The sequence below is a fragment of the Oncorhynchus gorbuscha genome, linkage group LG09, assembly GCF_021184085.1.
Source record: "Oncorhynchus gorbuscha isolate QuinsamMale2020 ecotype Even-year linkage group LG09, OgorEven_v1.0, whole genome shotgun sequence".
Taxonomy (NCBI): Eukaryota; Metazoa; Chordata; class Actinopteri; order Salmoniformes; family Salmonidae; genus Oncorhynchus; species Oncorhynchus gorbuscha.
The window spans coordinates 63,675,306-63,699,271 of NC_060181.1; the positions used below are offsets into that span (position 1 = coordinate 63,675,306).

A 23,966-nucleotide genomic window follows, 5' to 3' on the forward strand; every position below is an offset into this window, starting at 1 on the left:
ACAGGATGGTCATACTGCTTCTTGACAGTATCAAAGTGTGTTTTCTACAAGTAATTTCAAATATGAATAAAAAAATTTATGAGTACAACAAAGGATTTAAGAAACAAACTTTCAAACAAAAGGAAACTTCTAGGCAGGGAAATAACATTTGACACTTATGTAGGTGTCATAACCAGCTATAAAATGCAATATATGTCACAACAGCTGTAAATACATGGGTCATGACAGTGTCATATTATGATACTAGGTGTCAAGTTTTACCGTTCATTTTAAGACCATATTGTTTGGAACAATACACTCAACAAGTACATCACCTTTCCAGTGGGCTCTATGCTAATTGAAGGTGTGGTCAATTTTACAATCAGCACCAACACAATGAATGGGAAAATGGATTCAAAGAGAACTCCCTATGCTGATGACTTGCTGAATGTGAAATCCTAACTTGGGGCTGTAATTGGTTAATGAGCTATAATGTAAATGTATAGAAATGGGTAATTTCATTAAAAAGTACCAGAGAGCCCATTCTGGAAATGTTACATTACAATGTCTAAAAATAAGCTTAATCAGTTTTAGTTGATACTCATATTTTTTATGTTGAATAAATGTGAACATTTGTATTTCAGAATCTAGACATACAGTACTCAATATTTAAGAGAACACTATATAGAGTATAATGACACCAAGATGTCTGAATCATGTACAGTTCACAGATCATGGTCTTAATAGGTCTAAAAGGGGCCTAGAGTGGCCAATTAAACATCCTTCCTCCCAATGAAGTTCCTATGTGAGAACTGCTAGAACAATCTCGTTGCCACAAGAGAAGGACAACCAGTGAAAAACAAACACCATTTTAAATACAACCCATGTTTATTTATTTTCCCTTTTGTACATCGTGTAAATGTTGTATATAGACATAAGACATTTAAAATGTTTTATTATTTTGGAACATGTGCAATGTTTACTGTTAATTTGTTATTATTTCACTTTTGTTAATGATCCATTTCACTCGTTTTTGTTTTCCATGCCAATAAAGAACTTAAATTGAATAAATTGAGAGAGCGAGACAGGAGAGTTTCAAGAGTGATTTGTTAAGTTACACTGCCACCCTCTGGTCACCACTGTACTTGTAGACTTCATTTAGCATCAGTCTAATCAGAAGTAAAACAGTCCATTTTTACACTCTGCCATAGCTAAAATGGTACAAAAATAGTGCAACAACTGCAGCATCAATGTATGTTAGTGAAGACTTGATTATAGGCTAGAAATAAATAAAAACTGTTGCCATTACAGAAAATGTTTGTTATTATACGGAAAATTCTGGCTCCATCTCCTAGTCAGTAGGTAGACTGCAGTTTGAGATCATAAATACTCTATAAATCTTTCCAGATCCAGTAATATTCTTTAAAAATATGTTTTTTATAAACCAAGGGATGCAAAATTAGTGTCAAAAAAAGTTTAAGTAGCTGAAATTACAGATCTGCAGGAAATGTAATGAATTTCACCTTTAACCATCTATTGGTTTAATTTGCATCACACTTTCAAAGAACCAAGAGGTTTTCCCCTGAGCTTGTATAGCTGTTCCCCTAGTTTGGATAGTCTGTCACGGTACTCAAGCCTCTTGTAGTTGATTTCTGGCACCCCTCTGAAGCCGAACAGTGCGCCCCACCAGGCAGCAGCGATCACGGCCGTGGAGTCGCTGTCCCCGCCATGGAAGAAGCCATGATTGGCCAGCTCAACCCAGGAGTCGCCTGCCCTCAGGAGGGCATCGTAAGCTATCATGGGAGCATCATGCCCACTGGCGCCACCCCAACCATTGAAGCTCACCGCCCTATAGAAACTCTCCCTCTCCTTCACTCCGTAGGAGTCTGGGAACCGAGGTTTGCTCTTTCCATCCAGAATGCCTCTCTTTTCTAAATAGGACTTCCACTGAATTCCAAAGTAGTCCCTGGAAAAATGAGATTAGTCAGAAGCAGATGAAACTTACAAATCATTCTACATTGTAAACCCAGCCATAGATGTAGGAAGTTAATTTGGCCTGTATTGTTGCTGCAAAATAATTCTGCAGCAACAGGAATTTATCGTTTAGCCAATAATGTTGCGTGATCGGTGGTTAGGCTATTAGCTGGCAAAATGAGGCTACATAAAATGTGGAATACTGTTACTATAACTGAGTGTTAGTGCAGTTCTGTGAATTTACATAAACCACGAAGTTCACCTGCATTTCCTGCAGCGCAAGAACATTGTGTGAAGTGTGACCTGCATACAGTCAAACAGAGGAGGCTGTTGGGCAGAGATATAGGAGTACAAGCGTACTGTAATGGTTGGAATGGAGTGGTATCTAACATATCAAAGACAGAAAACATGCGTTTGACACCGTTCCAGTCCGCCCACCATTCCACTCTGCCCACCAGCCTCCTCTGCAGCCAACCACAACAAAGGCCTCACCAGTGCTCCATGTTCAGCTCCACACAATTGCCCGAATGCCTGACGTACTCCTTGGCTTTGTCCAGGACCTCCATGAGTCTGTGTCCCCAGGCCTTCACAGGCAGGGTGCCCCTCACTGCGTAGGCCGTGAACAGGGCTGTAGCCAGGGCTCCCAGGTAGCCTGTGGGGTGGTGGTGGGTCAGACGTCCACTCTCCACACTTACTGCTATCAGCAGGTGCTCCTGCTCAGGGTCGGGAAGCGCAGGCCGATACACATGGCCCTCATGGCTGCCCCACACCCTCCGCCCCTCTTGTTGAAGGGAATCTTAATGTCCTCATCAGTTCTCTGTCTGTGTATTGCAACACTGTTGAGGCAGGTGAGGCCTACAGCGTAGACAGAGGGAGTATAAAAATTGAATGGAGGTCAACATGTGGGTTTAAATATAACTAAATGTTATCTACAAAATCCCCCAAAGTAATTATTTTTGATGATAGGGCCATAATAACTAGTAATGTTGCATACTCCAATAAATGTTAAAATCTCACCTTTCTGGTAAAAAAATATATATAAATTGCTGAGGTCACTGGAGGACAAATGCTCAACTGCACAATACAAATATGATAAAAATCATGAAAGTGTGAAATATTTATATGATGTACAGTTGAAGTCTACATACACTTAGGTTGGAGTCATTAAAACTCGTTTTTCAACGACTCCACAAATTTCTTGTTAACAAACTATAGTTTTGTCAAGTCAGCTATGACATCTACTTTGTGCATGACACAAGTAATATTTCCAATAATTGTTTACAGACAGATGATTTCACTGTATCACAATACAGAAGTTCACAAACACTAAGTTGACTGTGCGGTCAAACAGCATAGAAAATGATGTCATGGCTTTAGAAGCTTCTGACAGGCTAATTGACATCATTAGAGTCAATAGGAGGTGTACCTGTGGATGTATTTCAGAACTGAAAAAGCATGTGCGAGCAAGGAGGCCAACAAACCTGACTCAGCTACACGAGCTCTGTCAGGAAAATGGGCCAAAATTCACCCTACTCATTGTGGGAAGCTTGTGGAAGGCTACCCGAAACATTTGACCCAAGTTAAACAATTTAAAGGAAATGCTACCAAATACTAATTGAGTGTATGCAAACTTCTGAGCCACTGGGAAGGTGATGGAAGAAATAAAAGCTGAAATAAATAATTCTCTCTACTATTATTCTGACATTTCACATTCTTAAAATAAAGTGGTGATCCTAACTGACCTAAGACAGGGAATATTTACTAGGATTAAATGTCAGGAATGGTGAAAAACTGAGTTTAAATGTATTTGGCTAAGGTGTATGTAAACTTCCGACTTCAACTGTATTTCCTATTCAACAAAACTGTAAATTATAAAATGACTAAGATTTCACCTTAATTAGAACTGTAAAATACTTGTGGTGGTTCAGTTGGTAGAGCATGGTGCTTGCAATGCGTGGGTTAGTTTCCCACAGGGGACAAGTATGAAAAAATAACAAAATATGAAAATGTCTGCACTCTCTTGCAAGTTGCTCTGGATAAGAGTGTCTGCTAAATGACAAAAAATGTAAATGCTAAAATATTTGTTTGCAGAAATGTTTAGTGTGCAAATTTGCTAAAGGTCTCTCTTGATCAAAACATCTACCCCAATCTGTGAACATCTCACAGAGCTCTAGATTGGCTTCCAGAACTCGTTAGGAACGCACCTTTCATTGCATGCTAATATTGTCTATTTATTTTACCTTTATTTAACTAGGCAAGTCAGTTAAGAACAAATTCTTGTTTTCAATGACGGCCTAGGAACAGTGGGTTAACTGCCTGTTCAGGGGCAGAACGACAGATTTGTACCTTGTCAGCACGGGGGTTTGAACTTGCAACCTTCCGGTTACTAGTCCAACACTCTAATACCGTGATGAAACCACACTCTCCTGCTGTACTATAATGTAACGATCGCAGGCATGTGCTTCACCTGTGAGGTAGGGTTCAGCTAGGAGATGATGGACCTTCAGAAGAGCGAATGAAATGGTAGAAGGGACATCCCAGCTTAAAGTGGTTTCAGATGTCACATCATACGTCACACAGGCTCATAACAAAATACTACTGTGTACGTGGGAAGCAGGGCTATTGCTCAATGCAAGCCGTTCCGATCTACGGTGGTCACAGATTGATTTTTAGTGTAAATGTCAGTCAGAACCATTCAAGTCCCCTACTTTGTGGCAGCAGGGTAGCCTAGTGGTTAGAGCGTTGGACTAGTAACCGAAATGTTGCAAGTTTAAATCCCCGAGCTGACAAGGTACAAATCTGTCGTTCTGCCCCTGAACAAGGCAGTTAACCCACTGTTCCTAGGCCGTCATTGACAATAAGAATTTGTTCTTAACTGACTTGCCTAGTAAAATAAATAAAATAAAAAATTATATCTAAGTTAAGTGTACCGTGCAGAAATATGACCATTTGCCTCTCATGTTAACACAACATGAAACACCTCAAAGGAATATAAACTGTTACATACCTGCTCCTCTTCCAGCCATGTCTGTCATGCTTACAATGTACTTCTCCACCAGGGCTCGATACAGCACAGGGAGGGATGCTCCTTCCCCCACCTTGACCAGAGCCTCAGCTGTAGCCAGGTGCATGACGGTGTCATCACTAACAGGGAAGTCTATGGCATCCAGCTTCGCTAGACCTCCTCTCTTCTTAACTTGCTCATGTATTAACACTCCATCATTTTCAAATTCCCAGGTACCATGGTTGTAGCCCAGGGCATCTCCTGCTCCACTCAGGACCATGCTGGCCTTGTACCTCTGTTCCAGGGGGACCGTGTCTGACATGGTGAGATCTGGTTGGTGTTCAATCACTTCTGTAAGATATTCCATTGGATCATTGACTAATTGAATATGACATTGAATGTCGATTAATATAAAATACAGAAAAACGCTGTTGAGACGAGACAGGAGGCTGTCAACCATAATGAGCGTCACTGAACCATCAATGATAAAAGACAAACGTCACAGAATGTAGCGATATGAATGTATTGTGTAGAATTGTTGAATTTACATAATGCAAATCGAGCTAGTGCAGTAAATTGATACCTTGTGCTGGTGGTTGATAGGCAGACCTTGAGGTTCGGTTCCCTTCCTGGGATTGTGTAGTTTCGATTATGTAGAATCCAATCCCGCTCAGCACCATACAAGGAAACAATTAAACGAGCCATGAAAAGCACTTCCTTAAAAAAATGACAAACACTTCCTGGCAATGTTGCCAACTCCTCAGTAAGGAAAGTAGCTATTGGCTGTCCTAAAAGTTGCTGAATGACATCATCGCCTAATTTGCATAATTGGCCATGTGAACGTAGTTGTGATGGATGCTGTAGGAGAGGGGAATAACGTCGTGGGAGAGACAAAAAGTGAGTAAAAAACACCCTCAATATGTTTAGAATGACAAATTAACTTTCTTCTATCGAGTCTTGTATTTTTTAATGTCACAATTCCAACCCTCCTCCTTTATCCGGGCTTGGGACCCAAAATAGAAACTCTGGCGGAGTTATTTCGTCTTTTATTTTATTTTTATTAATTTGGTTTGATTTGTAACCTTATGGTCCACTTAGGAGCCTACAACAAGTCACAGCAAAACATGAAGATTTTTTACTTTTTGTATACAATCTAAATGGATCAAAGAGAGACAATAGAAAAACTGTCAATGGCAATGTGAGAATTATGGTAACTAGTCTGGACCTAATTCAGGTAAAATAAGAACGTAAGGCAGGGCGGGATCAGCCAGCGGCGACTTCCCGCATGCGCGATTCATTTGCAGTCTGGACGCGAAGGGGTGAAAATCTCTTGCCTGACTGCAGCGCGAGGACTGGGCCGCCTGTGAGTGCTTTGGGACTGGGGTGGGGCCCACGGCAGCACACGCTGCTCGTTGAGAAGAGTAAGAACGATACGTGCTTTCACGTCAGAGTCACCAATAACACCAGAAAGTCGCTAGATTTGTCGCTAGTCGCTTTAAAAAAAAATGTGTCGCTAGAGGGGTCTGAATACTCGCTAAATATAGCGACAACGTCGTTAAATTAGCGACTCTATGTCTTACAGGAACGCGCACACCGGCCAAGCACACGCACCGTCGTGGATGCAAGATCCTATCATTTGTGACACCAGTGTAATGAAACAGGGAGGGAGCAGGTAGAGCGTTCTAGCCCGAAGTCCAACGCGCTATCCACTTGTGCCGAAAAAGCATGCTCAAGCGGCAGAGTCGATATCCGTGCTTATAAACCCAGGGTCGTTACAATACAATTTTCTGTATATTCGAGTATTTTCAAACACATGCCAATACTTTCCAAATGTATTTCCAAACAAATTCCAATATTCAACTTTTTTTATATTTCACAATGTACTGGTATTTTAGTCCTTGAAAAACAAGAATTTGAACCCAGGTCTGATGACAACACTTGTCAATGTTTGTGTTATATACACCTATATTAGTGTTATAAACTAATACTGGCCATGCACATGTTCGTTGGGGTTTAACAAAGGCAATTGCAGACACAATCATTTCTGCTAATCTATCACAGAGAAACTCTTCACAACCGGTCTAACTGTAAACTAACTCATTTATGTACATTGCGCTGGTCCGTACAACTGACCTTATTTTTAGCGCCCAAAAAAAACGTAATACTTCCAGATCAACTGTAATATCAATACCATTGTAAAGCACAATTTCTCCCCATTCCAAAAAAAAATCAATGACGAGACTTTCATGATTCCAAATGTATGGATGTGAAACGGCTAGCTTAGTTAGCGGTGCACGCAACGCGGCTTTTGTGGAGCGATGGGTAACGATGCTTCGTGGGTGTCAGTTGTTGTGTGCAGAGGGTCCCTGGCGAGGGGATGGTCTAAAGTTATTTCTTTCTGTTACACACCCTACCACTGAGGAAGTACAGTTCCCGCTCAGCCCAGTCAAAACTGTTCGCTGCTCTGGCTCCCCAATGGTGGAACAAACTCCCTCACGACGCCAGGACAGCGGAGTCAATCACCACCTTCCGGAGACACCTGAAACCCCACCTCTTTAAGGAATACTTAGGATAGGATAAAAATCCTTCTCACCCCCCAAAATATTTAGATGCACTATTGTAAAGTGGCTGTTCCACTGGATGTCATAAGGTGAATGCACCAATTTGTAAGTCGCTCTGTATAAGAGCGTCTGCTAAATGACTTAAATGTAATGTAATGTAAATGTCTTTTTAAAAATGGCGGGTGGGGAAGCTAAACCTATTGCGTGATAGTGAGAAGGAGAGATGGCTTTTTTCACTCGATCTGTCCAACTTATCAACTTATTGGCTCTAAAATGTAAATAAAACACTATAAAGAGTTTATATAATGCGTCATTACGTACCTGTTTGAAGGTTTGTGATGAATTTTAATCGGGTTTTAAGGGCGGTGCTTAAGAGATCTTCAGAAGTAGACAGCGGCTTTTGAGTCATGATAGCTTGAAGTGATGACACAATGACTAGGTATCCCCCTTACCCTGTCCTTTTTTTGTTTTTAAACAGTGAGAGAAGTGCTACAAAATGGAGAGAGGCTGTAAGACAGAATGATTTACTTTTTTAAAATTTATTTTTATTAACAAAAGCACTTGAGGGAACACGAGCATACATAGATTACAAACAATGGACAATCGAGCTAGGGGGTACAATATCACATGACAATTAAACAAGGACATTAAGGAACATGCATACTTACAATTCTAACAGCTTTTTTGTTAGTAGAGCATTTAACCGTCTTAAAATAAAGTTCCATTTATTTTTGTAGGGTAAGAACATTTGGTTTTCTGTTTGTAAATTTACATTTGTGTATATGAAATTTGGCCAAAAGAATAGTGAAATTAATTACATAATGTTTCAGCTTATTTCTATCGTATGTTAAGATTCCAAACAGTACATCTGTCCACAATAGTGTAAAATCTTCATAAATGTGTTCAATTATAAACCTACTGATGTCTTTTCACAGTTTTCTTACAAGCATACAATGACAAAAAAGATGCAACACTGTTTCTGGGTGGTCATTACAAAAGGAGCAATTTGAGTTGATGTTTTCCTTAAACTTATTCATATAGTGGTTGGCAGGATAATATTTATGAATAATTTTAAAGGAAACTTCTTTAATTTTGTTTTCAACAGATATCAATAAATCCATTTCAATAAGGCATGACATAAGGTATAGATATGAACCTTGTTTCAGCAGGATGTTGTATCACTCTGTTGTTGAATGGACCAAAAGAGAAACAAATCTTTCCTACTGATGAGTCAATAGGAGGTAGGCTCTGAGGGTCAGGTCTTGACACGTTCCTGAATAACATAGCAACACCTGAGGGAATGGCATCTAAAACAATTTCAAAATATTTAGGTGTTACAGGGACCTTGTAAAGCGATAAGAATTCCTTATAACTGAGTAAAATATCCTCTGCATTTACCAGTTGGCTCACCAATGTGATATTATTTCGTAACCAATATTCTAAAAACAAAGTATTTTTTTTACACTATATCCCGACTCTTCCATATATAATATCTGTGTGTAGAAAAATTGTGTTTATAAATTAAGGCCCATGATAAGAAAACCTGCTGATGAAAAGCAGAAAGTTTCACTGGAACTTTGTCAATATTATATTTGCAAAACAACATGTGAAGTTAAGGCCACCAAAATTAGAGAAGACATGAGGAATAAAATTCCAGATAGAAGTGGGTCTTCTTAGGAATTGTTTTATCCAATTGATCTTAAAAGTATTATTTAAAGTAGTAAAGTCCAGAAAATTCAGTCCACCATTCTCATAAGTGTTCATTACAACAGTTTTCCTAATGTTTTATTTATTTATTTTACCTTTATTTAACTAGGCAAGTCAGTTAAGAAAAAAATATTATTTTCAATGACGGCCTAGGATCAGTGGGTTAACTGCCTGTTCAGGGGCAGAATGACAGATTTGTACCTTGTCGACTCGGGGATTTGAACTTGCAATCTTCCAATGCTCTAACCACTAGGCTACCCTGCCGCCCCACTGAAATTGTAATGGGTACGGTTTCTCCAAAGAAAGTTGAAAAGCATCTGGTCAATCTCCTTGCTTATTTTAATGTCAAGATATAAAGATAGAGCGCCATATGTTAGTCTAGAGATACCTTCAGCCTTGGTTATTAGGACTCTACCTTTTAAAGATAAGTCCCTCTGTAGCCATTGATTTAGCTTCTTCTGGGGTTTTTTAATAAGCGGGTTCAAATTTAGTAAGCCTCTAGACTTCTGATCCTTTGTAATGGTTATGCCTAAACATCTAAGTTCTTCTTTTACTGGAATACCATAATATGAAGGTGTCACACAATCTTTGACAGCTAGGAGTTCACATTTATTAATGTTAAGATATAGACCAGACGCTTTGGAAAAGGATTGTAATCACATTGCTCGATATGGGAATTTTGTTAGCGTCTTTCAGAAAAAGTGTAGTATCATCAGCCAGCTGGCTTATAATAATTTATTTACCAGCTATGGAAATATCTTTTTGCGGGGCTATTATTTAAAGAATTTGCAAAAGTTGGGTGATTAATAAAAACAGGTATGGAGAGATAGGACAACCTTGCCTAATTCCTCTCTTTAACTCAAATCTAGGTGAGGTGCCATATTTAAAATTGATAGAGCTGTTACCATTTTATTTATTTATTTTTTTCTCCCCAATTTCATAGTATCCAATTATTAGTAGTTACTATCTTGTCTCATCGCTACAACTGCCGTACAGGCTCCGGAGAGACGAAGGTCAAAAGTCATGCGTCCTCCGAAACACAACCCAACCAAGCCGCACTGCTTCTTAACACAGCGCCCATCCAACCTGGAAGCCAGCCGCACCAATGTGTCGGAGGAAACACTGTGCACCTGGCGACCTTGGTTAGCGTGCACTGCACCCAGCCCGCCACAGGAGTCGCTGGTGCGCGATGAGACAAGGATATGCCTACCGGCCAGACCCTCCCTAACCCGGACGACGCTAGGCCAATTGTGCGTCGCCCCATGGACCTCCCAGTTACGGCCTGGTGCGACAGAGCCTGGGCGCGAACCCAGAGTCTCTGGTGGCACAGCTAGCGCTGTGATGGAGCTGTTACCATTTGAATAGTCTTAATAGCCTTATAGAAAAAAATCCCCAAAGCCAAGTCTCTCAAGGGAGTGGAAGAGAAACTGATGCTCTACTGTGTCAAATGCTTTATAAAAATCTAAAAATAAATGAAAATATCCTCAGTTATTAGGTCTGAGTAGTCAAGTATGTCCAATACTAGTCTGACATTGTTAGAAATATGTATGTTCCTCATGAAGCCAGACTGTTTCATCAGTTGGTAGAGCATGGCGCTTGTAACGCCAGGGTAGTGGGTTCGATCCCCGGGACCACCCATACGTAGAATGTATGCACACATGACTGTAAGTCGCTTTGGATAAAAGCGTCTGCTAAATGGCATTATTATTATTATATTATGATTGCATCCAGGACTTCTTTAATTATTTTTGCAAGTAGTAAGGCAGCCATTATTAAGAAGACAAATTGCACGCCAGTTATCGATGAGCAGCACTTATTTTTATTTTTTAGGCTTAGGTATCAGTGTTATTAACCCCTGACTCATTGTAGGAGGGAGAACATTGGTTTTAATACTTTCTAAAGACTTCAAATAGGAAGGGAGCTACTTGTTCAGAAAATAATTAGTAAAATTCTGATGTTATTCCATCAACACCTGGGGATGTATTGTTCTTTAGATGTTTGATAGACTCTATAATCTCTTCAACTTTGATGGGTTCATCACACTGTTTAGATTCTATATCACTGATAGAGTGAACATTATTCAGTGAGTTAAAAAACATCTGGATTCCTGACAGTACGTAGAGCTATACAATTTTCTGTAAAAATTGCAACAGTATTTAGCGACTCATTTTTGGTCATCTGTAATAACATCATCAATGTTTAAATTATGGATAGTGTTATTTTTAGAGTGAAATTCCTCAAGTCTAAAGAAAAATGATGAATTCCCTCCTCAATCCATTTTTTCCTAGACCTAATAAAGGCTCCTTCTGCTTTTAATCTATATATATTATCCAGTTTATTTTGTAACTCAATTAGTTCCATCTTCTCTCCCCGAGAGGCCAGCTGGGGACCTCTGAGAAAGGGAAGTTATCTTAATGATCACCTTTTCCTGTTCAGCTCTTCTGGTCTTAGCAGACTTGTTTACGTGTTGCTGTGCGTTTTGTTGCCAACCTTATTTTGCTACCTGACAACTTTCCGGTTTTTACTTTTTAATTACCGTTTATATTTTTGTTTTTTCCCTCAACTTTTTTTTCATTCAACTGTTTCACTCCGGACGCTTTATCTAGACGTTGTTCGTCAGGACCTCCAACAGCCGACGCTAAGTAGTAACATTAACATGATGCCTTCTAATTACAGTCGCTGTACTCATAATATACAGGAGAACAATCGCCTTATGGCGAAGATAGCTGTGCTACAAGCCCAGCTTCAGACGCAATTGTTAGGCAAGGGTAATATCAGTGTAGGAAAGGATGTAACAGCGTCTGTGCCACCAGTAAGTACAGATAATAACGTTAGTATAAATCTCCTCGCAGCCGGACAACTTTCTCACGGTTTCTGGAGGGAAATGCTGTAGGAATGCTCAACCGGTGTCGCTCATTCTGCCGACAAACTTTCAACCAGTTTTCCCCATTAAGCAACAAGTCTGAGTCAGAGGCCAAGCCTTCTCTTGTCTCTACTCCTCCCGTTACGGGAAGCTTCCCACCATTAGCTCTGACAAATTGAAAACTCTAGTCATTGGCGACTCCATTACCCACAGCGTGTAAATCAGCTAGAAAGATGTCGGCATTGAGTAATTGTCTCTGGCCCCCTCCCAGTTAGGGGGAGTGATGAGCTCTACAGCAGTCTCACAACTCAATCGCTGGTTGAAAACTGTTTTCTGCCACTCCCAAAAGATAGAATTTGTCGATAATTTGCCCTCTTTCTGGAACTCACCCACAAACAGGACCAAGCCTGACCTGCTGAGGATTGACGGACTCCACCCTCGCTGGAGGGGTGCTCTCATCTTATCTACAAACACCGACAGGGATCTTGCTCCACAATGAAATAGGGTGCAGGCCAGGCAGCAGGCTTTTAGCCAGCCTGCCAGCATAGTGGAGTCTGCCACTAGCACAGTCAGTGTAGTCAGCTCAGCTATCCCCATTAAGACTGTGTCTGTGCCTCGACCTAGGTTGGGCAAAACTAAACATAGCAGTGTTCGCCTTAGCAATCTCACTAGGATAAAGACCTCCTCCCTTCCTGTCATTATTGAAAGGGATCATGATACTTCACGTCTCAAAATAGGGCTGCATAATGTTAGATCCCTTACTTCAAAGGCAATTATAGTCAATGAACTAATCACTGATCAGAATCTCTTGATGTGATTGGCTTGACTGAAACATGGCTTAAGCCTGATGAATTTACTGTGTTAAATGAGCCTCACCTCCTGGCTACACTAGTGACCATATCCCCCATGCATCCCGCAAAGCAGGAGGTGTTGCTAACATTTACGATGGCAAATTTCAATTTACAAAAAAAATAAAGTTTTCGTCTTTTGAGCTTCTAGTCATAATCTATGCAGCCTACTCAATCACTTTTTATAGCTACTGTTTACAGGCCTCCTGGGCAATATACAGCGTTCCTCATTGAGTTCCCTGAATTCCTATTGAACCTTGTAGTCATAGCAGATAATATTCTAATCTTTGGTGACTTTAATATTCACATGGAAAAGTCCACAGACACACTCCAAAAGGCTTTCGGAGCCATCATCAACTCAGTGGGTTTTGTCCAACATGTCTCTGGACCTACTCACTGTCACAGTCATACTCTGGACCTAGTTTTGTCCCATGGAATAAATGTTGTGGATCTTAATGTTTTTCCTCATAATCCTGGACTATCGGACCACCATTTTATTACGTTTGCAATTGCAACAAATAATCTGCTCAGACCCCAACCAAGGAACATCAAAAGTCATGCTATAAATTCACAGACAACACAAAGATTCATTGATGTCCTTCCAGACTCTCTCTGTCTACCCAAGGACGTCAGAGGACAAAAATCAGTTAACCACCTAACCGAGGAACTCAATTTAACATTGCACAATACCCTAGATGCAGTTGCACCACTAAAAACTAAAAAGATTGCTCATGAGAAACTAGCCCCCTGGTATACAGAAAATATCCGAGCTCTGAAGCAAGCTTCCAGAAAACTGGAACGGAAATGGCGCCACACCAAACTGGAAGTCTTCCGACTAGCTTGGAAAGACCGTACCGTGCAGTATCGAAGAGCCCTTACTGCTGAAAATAATATTGTAATATTGTAATATATTTTAGCAGACGCTTTTATCCAAAGCGACTTACAGTCATGTGTGCATACATTAATAAGAACAATACGAAATTCCTTTTTGATACTGTCACAAAGCTAACTAAAAAGCAGCATTCCCCAAGAGAGGATGGCTTTCACTTCAGCAGTAATAAATTAATGAACTTCTTTGAGGAAAAGATCATGATTATTAGAAAGCAAATTACAGACTCTTCGTTAAATCTGCGTATTCCATCAAAGCTCAGTTGTCCTGAGTCTGCACAACTCTGCCAGGACCTAGGATCAAGAGAGACACTCAAGTGTTTTAGTACTATATCACTTGATACAATGATGAAAATAATCATGGCCACTAAACCTTCAAGCTGCATACTGGACCCTATTCCAACTAAACTACTGAAAGAGCTGCTTCCTGTAGTTGTCCCTCCTATGTTGATCATAATAAATGGCTCTCTATCCACTGGATGTGTACCAAACCCACTAAAAGTGGCAGTAATAAAGCCTCTCTTGAAAAAGCCAAACCTTGACCCAGAAAATATTTTGAAAAATATCGGCCTATATCGAATCTTCCATTCTTCTCAAATATTTTTAAAAGGCTGTTGCGCAGCAACTCACTGCCTTCCTGAAGACAAACAATGTATACGAAATGCTTCAGTCTGGTTTTAGACCCCATCATAGCACTGAGACTGCACTTGTGAAGGTGGTAAATTACCTTTTAATTGCATCAGACCGAGGCTCTGCATCTGTCCTCATGCTCCTAGACCTTAGTGCTGTTTTTGATACCATCGATCACCACATTCTTTTGGAAAGATTGGAAACCCAACTTGGTCTACACGGACAAGTTCTGGCCTGGTTTAGATCTTATCTGTCGGAAAGATATTTTGTCTCTGTGAATGGTTTGTCCTCTGACAAATCAACTGTAAATGTAGGTGTTCCTCAAGGTTCCGTTTTAGGACCACTATTGTTTTCACTATATATTTTACCTCTTGGGGATGTTATTCGAAAACATTATGTTAACTTTCACTGCTATGCAGATGACAGACAGCTGTACACTTCAATGAAACATGGTGAAGCCCCAAAATTGCCCTCTGTAGAAGCCTGTGTTTCAGACATAAGGAAGTGGATGGCTGTCCTATCCGGTGTCCTGTGTGAATTTAAGTATGCTCTCTCTAATTCTCTCTTTCTTTTTTCTCTCTCTCTGAGGACCTGAGCCCTAGGACCATGCCTCAGGACTACCTGGCATGATTACTCCTTGCTGTGCTGCTGCTCCAGTTTGAACTGTTCTACCTGTGATTATTATTTATGAACATTTGAACATCTTAGCCATGTTCTGTTATAATCTCCACCTGGCACAGCCAGAAGAGGACTGGCCACCCCACATAGCCTGGTTCCTCTCTAGGTTTCTTCCTAGGTTTTGGCCTTTCTAGGGAGTTTTTCCTAGCCACCGTGCTTCTACACCTGCATTGCTTGCTGTTTGGGGTTTTAGGCTGGGTTTCTGTACAGCACTTTGAGGTATCAGCTGATGTACAAAGGGCCATAGAAATACATTTTATTTGATTTGACTGCCATGCTGTTCAAGTGAGCACAGCACAAGGCAAGTCCAAAAATGTATTGTATGCTGCTGCATAAATTATGTATATACTAGGGAGATATGTATTCTTGTCACGACTTCCGCCGAAGTTGGTGCCTCTACTTGTTCGTTCGCCGGTCGAGGCTAGAAAGCCGGTGACGATCTAAATTTCTTTTTCCATTTGTTTTGTCGTGATTGTACACACCTGGTTCCCATTACGTTTGAATTATTTCCCTATTTAACCCTCTGGAGCATCATGGTTTTGTTGTCTCGTTTATGTGATTCTGGATTTTCCTTCTCCTTGTTGGAAGATTATTCTTGAGTAAAGTTACTATTATTACTCATCTGTGTCCTGTACCTGACTCCCCCTTACCCACATCAGACTCTGACAGAAACACGCACCTTTCAAATGGAGTCAGCAGGTGCACACAGCCCTCCTCTACCTATGGAGGACCGCGTCCTGCATCTGCAAACCGTGGAGCGATGGGAGAGACAGGGTTTTCCAGCAACCCCATCATCACCCCAGCTCCGACTCCAACCATGGTAAAGGAGATGCAGCGGTTCTTAGGGTTTGCCAACTACTACCGGAGGTTTATCCGGGGCTGTGGTCAGGTGGTGGCTCCCATTACCTCTTTGCTAAACGGGGGACCGGTGCGACTGCAGTGGTCAGCTGGGGCGGACAGGGCTTCTGGTCACCTGAAGGCTCTGTTTACCTCAGTTCCCGTGCTGGCTCATCCTGATCCCTCTATGGCATTTATAGTAGAGTTGGACTCGTCCAAGGCTGGGATAGGAGCTGTGCTGTCTCAGCACTTGGGTACGCCACCAAAGCTCCGCCCTTGTGCTTTTTTCCCCGAAGTAGCTCAGCCCGCAGAACGAAATTATGTTGTGGATGATCGGGAGCTGTTGGCTGTTGTCAAGGCTCTGAAGTCGTGGAGGCATTGGCTTGAGGGGGCTAAACACCCTTTCCTCATTTGGACTGACCACCGCAATCTGGAGTATATCCGGGCGGCGAGGAGACTGAACCCTCGTCAGGCAAGGTGGGCCATGTTTTTCACCCGTTTTGTTTTCACCATTTCCTACAGAACATGTTCCCAGAACGCTAAGGCAGACGCATTGTCCCGGACACAGAGGAGCGGTCCACGGATCCCACTCCCATACTTCCGGCTTCTTGCCTGGTGGCACCATTGGTATGGTAGGTGGACACGGACATCGAGCGGGCATTACGTACAGAGCCCACTCCCAACCAGTGTCCAGTTGGGTGTCTGTACGTTCCGTCTGATTTCCGCAATTGTTTGATCTGTTGGGCTCACACGTAACCCTCCTCTTGTCATCCTGGCATAGGTCGGACAGTGTGCTGTCTTAGTAGGAAGTATTAAATTGCTATTATTACTCATCTGTGTCCTGCACCTGACTCTGCCTTACCCACATCACCTAGAGTCTGACAATACTGTAACTAAGAAAGTAATACTAGTTGTGTAGTAAGATGTCAGTAGCCCATGTGCCTCACCCTAAAAATGTGGTATATTTACCCCTCTTAATTTCACCTAATGTTCTGACTCGGCAGTGCTTATGTAGCCTACAGTATAACCTGTTTTAGAGAAATATAATTATTGAATTTTGCAAGAGATTTCATTGACTGCTTATATGCCCCCTTTATTTAACCAGGTAGGCTAGTTGAGAAGTTCTCATTTACAATTGTGACCTTGCCAAGATAAAGCAAAGCAGAGCGACACAAACACAGAGTTACAAATGGAATTGACAAACATGCAGTCCATAATACAATAGAAAAAGTATTTATACAGTGTGTGCAAATGAGGTAGGATAAGGGAGGTAAAGGCAATAAATAGGCCAGAGTGACAAAATAATTACAATACAGCAATTAAACACTGGAGTGATAGATGTGCAGAAGATGAGAGTGCAAATATAGGGTTACTGGGGTGCAAAGGAGCAAAATAAATCAAATAACAGTTTGGAGGATGAGGTAGTCGGATGGGCAATTTACGGATGGGCTATGTGCAGTGATCTGTGAGCTGCTCTGTGATAAACTGCATCCAATTTGCTGAGTAGAGTCAAGGATTGGTAGATAGCCTCGTAAAACTGACTATGTTTAGCAGCATGAGTGAAGGATGCTTTGTTTGTGAAATAGGAAGCCTATTCTAGATTTAATTTTGGATTAGAAATGCTTAATGTGAGTCTGGAAGGAGAGTTTACAGTCTAACCAGACACCTAGAATATGTGGACAACTACAAATACCTAAGTCAGAACCGTTCAGAGTAGTGATGCTAGTCGGGCGGGCAGGTGTGGGCAGCGATCGGTTGAAGAGCATGCATTTAGTTTTACTTGCATGTAAGAGCAGTTGGAGGCCACAGAAGCAGAGTTGTATGGCATTTAAGCTCATCTGGAGGTTAGTTAAAACAGTGTCCAAAGAAGGGCCAGAAGTATACAGAATGGTGTCATCTGCGTAGAGGTGGATCAGAGAATCACCAGCAGCAAGGGCTACATCATTGATGTATACAGAGAAAAGAGTCGCCCGAGAATTGAACCCTGTGGCACCCCTATAGAGACTGCAAGAGGTCTGGACAACAGGCCCTCCGATTTGACACACTGAACTCTGAGAAGTAGTTGGTGAACCAGGCGAGGCAATCATTTGAGAAACCAAGGCTGTTGAGTCTGCCGATGTCAATCACCACATTCTCAGAGTCGAAAGCCTTGGCCAGGTCGATGAATACAGCTGCACAGTATTGTCCTTATCGATGGCGGTTATGATATCGTTTAGGACCTTGCGCGTGGCTGAGGTGCACCCATGACCAGCTCGGAAACCAGATTGCCTAGTGGAGAAGGTACGGTGGGATTCAAAATTGTCGTTGATCTGTTTATTAACTTGGCTTTCGAAGACCTTAGAAAGGCAGGGTAGGATAGATATAGGTCTGTAGTAGTTTGGATCTAGAGTGTCTCCCCCTTTGAAGAGGACAACAAAAAATCATAACAGCAAGGCCAACTGAATATGTTTGAGTGCATGTATGTGTGACAGTATTGCTTCCGTCCCTCTCCTCGACCCTACCTGGGCTTGAACCAGGGACCTTCTGCACACATCGACAACCGCCACCCTCGAAGCATCGTTACCCATCGCTCCACAAAAGCCGAGCAAGTGGAACAACTACTTTAAGGTCTCAGAGCGAGTGACATCACCGATTGAAACGCTGTTAGTGCGCACCACTGCTAACTATCGAGCTATTTCACATCGGTTACATATGGCACTATTTAAGTGTGTGTCCGTGTATGTGTGCATATGAATGAGAGTGTGTGTATATGCATGTGTACAAACACCTGCACAGCATCAGCCTCGGGCAAACTGGCATTAGCTGTAACAACGCTACCCCTCAGTGTCATTCAAACATACTTTTTGTCATGTTTTATTTAAAAAAAATTTTTTTAACTTTTCTTTGACCGCCATTCTCCGGCTGATTCTCTGGTTGTTCATTCATAGCTCTTCCCCCTCATTTTCATTAAAAAAAACTTTTTCTCCCAAATTTCGTGGTATGCAATTGGTAGTTAGTCTTGTCTCTTCGCTGCATTTCCCATACGGACTCGAGAGAGGCAACGTTCGAGAGCCGTGCGTCCTCCGAAACACAACACAATCAAGCCACACTGCTTCTTGACACAATGCCCACTTAACCCGGAAGCCAGCCGTACCAATTTGTCAGAGGACACCATACACCTGGCGACCGTGTCAGCGTCCACTGCACCCGGCCCGTCACAGGAGTCGCTAGTGCACGATGGGACAAGGACATCCCTGCCAGCCACACCTCCCTAACGATGCCGGGACAATTGTGCTCCGCACCATGAGTCTCCCGGTCGTGGCCGGCTGCGACAGAGCCTGGACTCAGAATCTCTAGTTGCACAGCTAGCACTGCGATTCAGTGCCTTAGACCACTCTATACTGCCGTCCAGGAATCAGTAGATATATTCAATGAAGTGATTCAGGCCTGCATTAAACACATTGAATTTAAATTGTATCATTGTTATGAATGGAAAATAGGAAAATCACAGCGAGCCTGTGGGCTACGCAGTGCAATGAGTATCAATGCCCTAGTTGCTTGATAGTGAAGGATTCAGAAGGGGTCTTTAAAGAGGTCCAGCAGCAGGGGTCTTGATTCATCAGGGCATTTACTGTCAATCTTGAGATGTATTCCAACAGATTATTCAGAAGAAATATAATTGTTACTGTGAGGGGCAAAGTATTCTGTTGTGCAAAAAGTAAATGGAACGGCTGCTTTCAAATTATGTGATTGTAATGTACTTGGTGTAAAGTGGTTTGTATGTATGTGGGTCGTTACCTGGGTTTCTCACAAGGTCGCTGAGCTGGAGGAGGTTTCTGGAGCTCCTGCATCGTCTCAGAAGTTCACCCAACGCTAGAGGAGAGGGAAAGAATGAGAAATGTGGAGGTTTAGTATATTGATACTGTGAAATTATAAAAAGACAACTATTCATGGACTGTATTGGTATCATCTCCTACAGTGTTTGTTATAACTCTGAGGTCTGATGCAATTTCCATGCAATTCCTGCCTTCAGTTTTTTACTTACCTAGGCCTCTTCTCACTTGTGATTGCACAAGTTCCTCAGTTGTTGGTGGAGGACTAGGGCGTAGGAGTACAAGTCTTCTTGGGTCTTTGGGTTCTTCTCCTTGGCATCCCACCACCAGATTCCAACCACTTCCTCAAAATCTTGTATTGGGGGTCTGAAATGTGGCCATATGTCTTCTTAGTCTTAAGTATGTAGACACCCCAATATTTAGCATTTTTTAATAGTCTTCTATATATATAAACCAACATAATTTGACAGTATGCATTGTATAAAATATTTTTAAAAATATTTCAAGGACAATTAGTAAGCTCACAGATCTTGCAATCTGAGTACAACAGAACAATTAAGGTTGTGCATCACCTCCCTCAATGGTTTAGAGCAGTGGTTCCCAAACTTTTTATAGTCCCATACCCCTTCAAACATTCAACCTTCAGCTGCGTACCCCCTCGAGCACCAGGGTCAGCGCAATCTCAAATGTTGGTTTTTGCCATCATTGTAAGCCTGCCACATACACACTATACGATACATTTATTAAACATAAGAATGAGTGTGAGTTTGTCACAACCCAGCTCGTGGGAAGTGACAAAGCGCTCTTAAAGAGCTCTGTACCTGTATTTAGTTTTCATGCTAGTGAGGGCCGAGAATCCACTCTCACATAGGTACGTGGTGGGCATAGGGCATCAGGGTATTAACAGTGCGATTTGTCAAAGCAGGATACTCTGAGCACAGCCCAATCCAGAAATCTGGCAGTGGCTTCTGATTAAATTACATTTTCACTGAACCGCTTGTTGAAATTTCAATAAGGCTCTCTTGTTCAGATATCGGTAAGTGGACTGGAGGCAGGGCATGAAAGAGATAACGAATCCAGTTGTTTGAGTCATCCTTTTCGGGATGACTCAATTACCTGCGTAATTGCACACCCAACTCACTCGGGTGCTTCGCTATGTCACATTTGACATTGTCCGTAAGCTTGAATTCATTTGCACACAATCATACAATGATGAAAAGACTTATGTGTTGCCCTTGTTAATGCAGACAGAGAAGAGCTCCAACTTCTTAATCATAGCCTCAGTTTTGTCCCGCACGTTGAATATAGTTGTGGAAAGTCCCTCTAATCCTAGATTCAGATCATTCAGGTGAGAAAAAAAACATCACCCTGATAGGCCAGTCGTGTGAGAAACATCATCAGGCAAGCGGTCAAACTTTAAGCTTGTCTCAATTCAAGAAATTAACATTTAAAAAACGTGTCAATACTTTGACCCTTGATAACCAGTGCACTTCTGTATGTTGTAAAAGCGTTACATGGTCGCTGCCCATATCATTGCATGGTGCAGATTATACAGGAGTTCAGGGGCCTTTCTTTAACAAAGTTAACCATTTTCACTGTAGTGTCCAAAACATCTTTCAAGCTGTCAGTCATTCCCTTGGCAGCAAGAGCCTCGGTGGATTCTGCAGTGTACCCAAGTAGCGTCTTGGAGAAACTTCTTGTAAGCCCGATAGCACTCCACTATGTCTCCCTGTCATGGCTGTTGCGCCATTAGTACAGATACCAACACATCTTGACCACCAAAGTTCATGTGAAGTCACAAAGCTGTCCAGTATTTAAACAATATGCTCTCCTGTTGTCCTGTTTTCCAGTGGTTTGCAGCAGAGGATGTCTTCCTTAATTGACCCCCATAAACGTAACAGATGTATACCAATTCACTGGCTTGTATGCGAAGCAGTAATTGTTTCAAAACATCTCCTGCCATGTCACTGATACGTTGTGAAACAGTGTTGAAGGATGAAGGCATTGTCTGTATAGGTTCTTGGCCTTTTCCCCCAGCATTGTCCCAGCCATATTAGCGGCAGCAGGAATAATTAAGTCCTACACAATAGCATGGGGCTTGACTGTCCTAGCCGTTCGGTAGCTCATCATATAAGATGCTTCAAGCCCCTTCTTACTAATGATATCTGTTGCTTTTATACATGTCTTACTACTGGAAAGTCGTCTTATTTCTCGCTCAAAAAACTCCTGTGGCTTATTTTTCAAATTGCCATATTTTGTTTCTAAATGTCTGCGCAACAGTGAAGGTTTCATCGAGTTGTGAGATAGTAATTTTGCACATATAACACACTGTGGCTGAGGAAAGGCACTACTCCCAATATAGGTGAATCCCAAATCAATGTAGTTCTCATCATATTTGCACCTCTTCGATGATCCAATGTCCCTGTCTGATGTTTGGTGCTTTCCCGGTTAAAGGGGCAGTAGCTCTTCAGCTGCAACAGATTCACAACTGTCTGTGTCCATGCTAGCTGGGCTAACAACAAATGTAGAATTACTGATGCTAGCATTGGATGTGCTCGTGCAAGCAGAACAACTTGTGTCGTCGACAGGTGCAAGTGTATTACTGCTGGTAGTAGCAGTACTACTAGTGGAGCTGGTATGTGTCTCTGTGGACACGGGCCGTACTAACCATTTATCCATATTCGAGCAAATGGAATGAGCAGCAGCTACAATTGGCTACATATGGACCGTTAGTGGAATTCCCGCGAGAGAGTAACGATTAATGTTATTGGATGTTAATTATTTGAATAGGATACCTGTATTTGACATTGTGTAGTTATTTCGCTGAACACTAGATAGTTTCATTTTATTTTTGGCAATGAAACGAGGCTACTCACCCAAATGTATAGTCCTGTTGGAAAATATAAATGTAGTGTTTGAAAGTGTGAAAAACAATGTATCACATTGCATATACACTTAGAAGTTCCTTTTTTATAAGAATTGACAAAAATGTTCTTGCATCCCACATCCTTGCCTACTTCTCAATCGTATTGTAGAAGGTCCAGGGTCACTCTCCTCGGACCCTCTTCTCCAATAGGTTTTGAAAAGGAGGCAAGGGGAGAGAATGTAAGCAATTCAGGAAATATTAATTTAAAAGACACTGTGTTTGGCCAATGTGTGAGTGCGAACATGTGGGTGGGGCAGACTTGAAAAGTTGGTTCCATCTGCGTTCTGCCAGTGCTGCCAGCAGTGTTCTGGCATCAGACTGGTGGTGAAAAGGAAGAATGCTGGCTAGTGTACATCAACAAATGGTTGTGGTAGGACTCTAGATCAGCTGTTGATCTGTAAAAAAAGAAAAGAACACAGACATGTCATAATAAATCTGTCATGAAATCAACTAAATTGTAGTCCTCCTTTGGCTGTGAATGTCAAACATCACCCTGATGAAGGGTTTACCGATCCTCCCCTCTGAGGCGTCTGTTTCTCAAACTAGACACTAATGTACATGTTGACTTGGCCCATGTTGAATTGATACAATGCTTCCCACAGTTGTATGAATTTAGCTGGATGTCTTTTGGGTGCTGGATCATTCTTGATACACACGGGAACCTGTTGAGCATGAAAAATCAAGCAGCGTTGCAGTTCTTGACAGAAATCGGTATGCCTGGCACCTACTACCATACCCCATTCACGGGCACATAAATCTTTTGTTTTGCCCATTCACCCTCTGAATGACACACACCATCCATGTCTCAATTGTGTCAAGACTTTAAAAATCCTTCTTTAACCTGTCAAGTGGATTTAACAAGTCACATCAATAAGGAATCATAGCTTTCACCTGGTCAGTCTGTCATGGACATTCTTAATGTTTTGTATACTCAGTGTATTTTCTTAGTCCACGTAAAGTGACACAGGATGGTCATAATTCTTCTTGACAGTGCCAAAGTGTATTTTCTACAAGTTATTTCAGACATGATTTAAAAAATGACTCAATGTAATTACTACAACAAACGATTTAAGAAACAAACTTTCAATTAAAAGGAAACTTTTTGGCAGGGGAATAACACATTTGAATAAATGAGGGTTTGACACTCTTAAAAGTAGGGGTCATAACCAGCTATAAAATAATGCAATTTGTCAAAACAGCTGTAAAGATATGGTAAATATATTGGTCATGACAGTGTTATGACCATATTATGCAGCTTC

General features: G+C 41.6%; 1 protein-coding gene and 1 long non-coding RNA gene across 4 annotated transcripts; both read right to left on the reverse strand.

Moving 5' to 3' along the window:
* Positions 1-845: 845 nt before the first annotated feature.
* On the reverse strand, positions 846-5,701 carry LOC124043928 (protein ADP-ribosylarginine hydrolase-like). Its single transcript, XM_046363085.1, is given in 5 exon segments — positions 846-1,945; positions 2,446-2,677; positions 2,680-2,808; positions 4,961-5,308; positions 5,541-5,701. Coding segments are annotated over 5 exon segments (1,221 nt in total). The 5' UTR covers positions 5,638-5,701; the 3' UTR covers positions 846-1,530.
* A 13,424-nt stretch (positions 5,702-19,125) lies between these two features.
* Positions 19,126-22,973, reverse strand: LOC124043929. Of its 3 annotated transcripts, XR_006840409.1 has the most exons (4): positions 22,658-22,973; positions 19,994-20,147; positions 19,747-19,821; positions 19,126-19,395 (listed from the first exon to the last, which is right to left on the reverse strand). It is a non-coding gene; the product is annotated as an uncharacterized LOC124043929 (long non-coding RNA). The 3 variants fall into 3 exon arrangements; XR_006840407.1 differs by lacking the exon at positions 22,658-22,973 and having other exon boundaries at positions 19,994-20,441; XR_006840408.1 differs by lacking the exons at positions 19,126-19,395; positions 22,658-22,973 and adding an exon at positions 19,501-19,587 and having other exon boundaries at positions 19,994-20,441.
* Between the last annotated feature and the right edge of the window lie 993 nt (positions 22,974-23,966).